Source organism: Phacochoerus africanus, chromosome 1 (genome assembly GCF_016906955.1).
Source record: "Phacochoerus africanus isolate WHEZ1 chromosome 1, ROS_Pafr_v1, whole genome shotgun sequence".
NCBI lineage: Eukaryota > Metazoa > Chordata > Mammalia > Artiodactyla > Suidae > Phacochoerus > Phacochoerus africanus.
Genome location: NC_062544.1, coordinates 7,194,876 through 7,198,382, shown reverse-complemented (window position 1 = coordinate 7,198,382; position 3,507 = coordinate 7,194,876). Strand labels below are relative to the sequence as shown.

The following is a 3,507-nucleotide window of genomic DNA, read 5'->3' as shown; positions in this document are numbered from 1 at the left end:
TGTGCAGAATACATTTCGATACACACTCATTTCATTTTTCCAAAAGTAATCTGTTAGTTAAAAATGACAAACGGAATCATGTCCACTTTTACCGTTTTGTTTTCCCCAGGACAGACAGCTCATGTCGTAAAATTCTCGTCGTCCTGAAAAAATCGTAGGCAAGAGATTTCAAGCCCTGATGCTCACAGTGTGGCTCAGTGGGTTAGGAACCCGACTAGTATCCCTGTGGACGGGGATCGGAATCCCTGACCTCCATCAGCGGGTTAAACATCGGGTGTTGCCACAGGCTGTGGCATAGGTTGCAGATGTGACTCAGATCCCACGTTGCTGTGAGCTGTGGGGTAGGTCTCAGACAAGGCTCAGATCTGGCATTGCTGTGACTGTGGTTTAGGCCTCACCTGCAGCTCCAATTTGACCCGTAGCCTGGGAACTTCCACATGCCACAGGTACAGCCGGAAAAATACCAGGGAAAAAAAAAAAAAAAAAAAAGATTTCAGGCCCTGTACTGTTCTGCAGATGGTTTGTCCCTGGTGGGAATGGCACTGAATAGTTCTTGTTTTCTTGTGTATTTTCTTCCTTTAAGCTTTGAACCTATTGTGTACACATAGGCACAAGCCTAGTTATGTTGATACTGTATTTTGTTAATGCTTTGTGTTCTATCACATGTTTTTGTTTTTGTATTTTTGTCTTTTTAGGGCCACACCCACAGCATATGGAGGTTCCCAGGCTAGGGGTCCAGTTGGAGCTGTAGCCACCGGCCTACACCACAGCCACAGCAACACCAGATCCGAGCTGCGTCTGCGACCAACACCACAGGTCACGACAATGTCGGATCCTTAACCCACTGAGCAAGGCTAGGGATCAAACCGGCAAACTCATGGTTCCAAGTCAGATTCGTTCCTGCTGTGCCACAACAGGAACTCCTATCACGTATGTTTTATTACGTAACTTTAAATGTTAAGTGGTCCTAAATCGCTCAACCTTTGCAATCAGAGAACTACTACCAAGGAGTCTTACATTGCTGATTGTACTGCATCGTTAGAGCAGAGGACTCTAAGTGATGGTTTCCAATAAGAGTCCCCCTGTCCCCCAAAAATAATAATAAATAAGGAGTTCCCTGGTGGCCTAGTGGTTACAGGATCCAGCATCGTCACTGCTGTGGCTCGGATTTGATCCCTGGCCCAGGAACTGCTGCATGTTGAGCATGTGACCAAAAAGAAAGAAGTAACAAACAAACAAACAGCTGGGGGTGGGGGAGTTTTCTGCAAAGTACGCCTCGTCAAGTAGAATCACACCCATGGGCATTATTAAACCTTCACAGTAGAGATGAAGGGCTGAGGCATTTCCATTGATTTAGTAGAGGAGCCCTTCTCCCAGCCCTGAAGGTGTCTGATTCCACCATTTGCTTATGATGAAGCTGAAAGCTACGCAGACCTGGAAAATGCAAATTCTTGCCAGAGTATCTCTTTCTTATTTGACTGTCCTGGAATTACATCGAGATATAAGCAAATGTCTGCCATCTTCCCACCCCACTGCCCTTACTGTTTGAGTTATGTCCCCCAGAGGGTTCTAATCTAGTTGAAGAATCATAGAAAACTTGAATAATCCAAAGTATCCACAGATCTGAATTTTTTTCTCCTCGAAATGCCGGAGTCTCACCACACTGGCTACCTTCTGTTGGCAGTGATACAGTTGCTCATCGGGCTTTTAGTCAATGGTACCATTGTGGTTGTGAACGGCATTGACCTGATCCAGCGGAGAAAGCTGAACCCGCTGGCTCTCCTTATCTCCTGCCTGGCGATTTCCAGGATTGGTCTTCAGTTTGTCCTTTTTTGCGCTATCCTGGCTGTTCTTTCCTTGATCGGATTCCTCCAACTTGCTGAGAGGCCTGCAATTTTCCTATTTGTCAATGAATCGGGACTTTGGTTTGCCACATGGCTGAGTGTTTTCTACTGTGCCAAGATTGCCACCATCCCTCACCCAATCTTCTCATGGTTGAAGACAAGGATATCCAGGTTGGTCCCTTGGCTGATTCTGGGTTCCCTGGTATATGCATTTAGCATATCTGTTTTCCAGAGCAAACATAAATGGATATTTTCCAAAGAAGACCTCCTGGCCCTTCTGTCCCCAAATGCAACAAATCCCTTCAAAGTAATGCCTCCTTTAAAGTTGGCCTTTCTTTCCATTGAGCTTGGCTTGCCATTGCTTATCTTCCTTATTTCTGTTCTGCTCTTAATATATTCCCTGGGGAGACACACGCAGCAGATGAGAAACACAGTGATGGGCCCCAGGGGCCCTTGCACCCGTGTGCACGTCAGCGCCCTTCTCTCCATCCTGGCCTTCCTGGGTCTCTACATCTGCCACTACACGGCAGCAGTTTTGTTCTTTTTTCAAATTTTCAAACTTACAAGCCTCAAATATTTCTTCTGCCTCTTGGTGGTTAGTTCCTACCACACTGGACACTCTGTTAACTTAATTTTAGGAAATCCTAAACTGAAGCAGATTGGGAAGAAGTTGCTCCTGCACAGGAAGTGCTGTCAGTGATCCAGAACTTTGGTCTCTGCAAAGAATGGGCAGTGCGTTAGCACACCCCGGCCCAACAAAGACGTCCGTTCATCAGCACACCGAACATCGTCGAAAGACTGTTTGTCCAACCTGAGATTGTTTATGGATTTGCTCCTTTTTCAAAGGGTTACATTGACTTTCAAATAAACACCACGTGTTGGTGGATCACATCCATGTCGGCATCCTCGCTGAGACCTTGCAGTCTCATCTTGCAAGATGATACCTAATTGGGGAAGACTGGATAAGCCGAACAGGGATCTTCCTTCATGATTTCTTACAACTGCATGTGAATCTACAATGATCTCAAAATCTTAAAAAGTCTAAAGAAAAAGAAAAGCACGTTCAAACTCGTGATGTAAGAAGGGTGCACCAATGTCGTAGGTACCCCATTCTTAGATGATTTCTCCTGCCCTAAAGGGCTGACTGCTCATGTCTTGTCTACCTGGATATTATTTCTGCTCTGATTGTTAGAGTCACAGACATAAATCCATTTTTCCTCATCAGATCAGAGAGGAAGCTGAAGACAGGCAGGTCTTTTCTGCCCTTATAAGCAGATTCACCTGCTCCACACTGCCAGGATCCTAGATGCCATGGTGACGTGTCCCATCAACTGATAGTAAGGCAGACAGGTGGAAGAGGAAGAGGAATCCATTCTCCCTCATTGGACACACTGAACAGACAATAGCTTGCAAAGCTATTTCATTCGGAATGTGTGGGCTCAGCTTTGGGACCCTCTCAAAGGATGGTGGCAGTGTGGAACTCCTAGCATGTTGCATGTCTTCCCAACGAAGCAACATTAGTTGGTGGGTGGGCTGGGGGTGTCTCCATCTGCTTGAAATCACAAATGCATTTTCCATTTGGCTGATGATGTGGGATGTTAAGAAGTATATCTATATTTCTAAACCAACTTCAGAACCCTCTTGCTTCCAGGGAACAAAAGCG

At 45.7% G+C, this 3,507-nt stretch overlaps 1 protein-coding gene across 1 annotated transcript; it reads left to right on the top strand.

The window, feature by feature from the left end:
* The first annotated feature begins 1,644 nt into the window (after window positions 1–1,644).
* Window positions 1,645–2,625, top strand: TAS2R1 (taste 2 receptor member 1). Its single transcript, XM_047753556.1, has one exon. It carries the CDS (start codon window positions 1,645–1,647, stop codon window positions 2,542–2,544), a length of 900 nt encoding a protein of 299 aa, XP_047609512.1. The 3' UTR covers window positions 2,545–2,625.
* The last annotated feature ends 882 nt before the right edge of the window (window positions 2,626–3,507 follow it).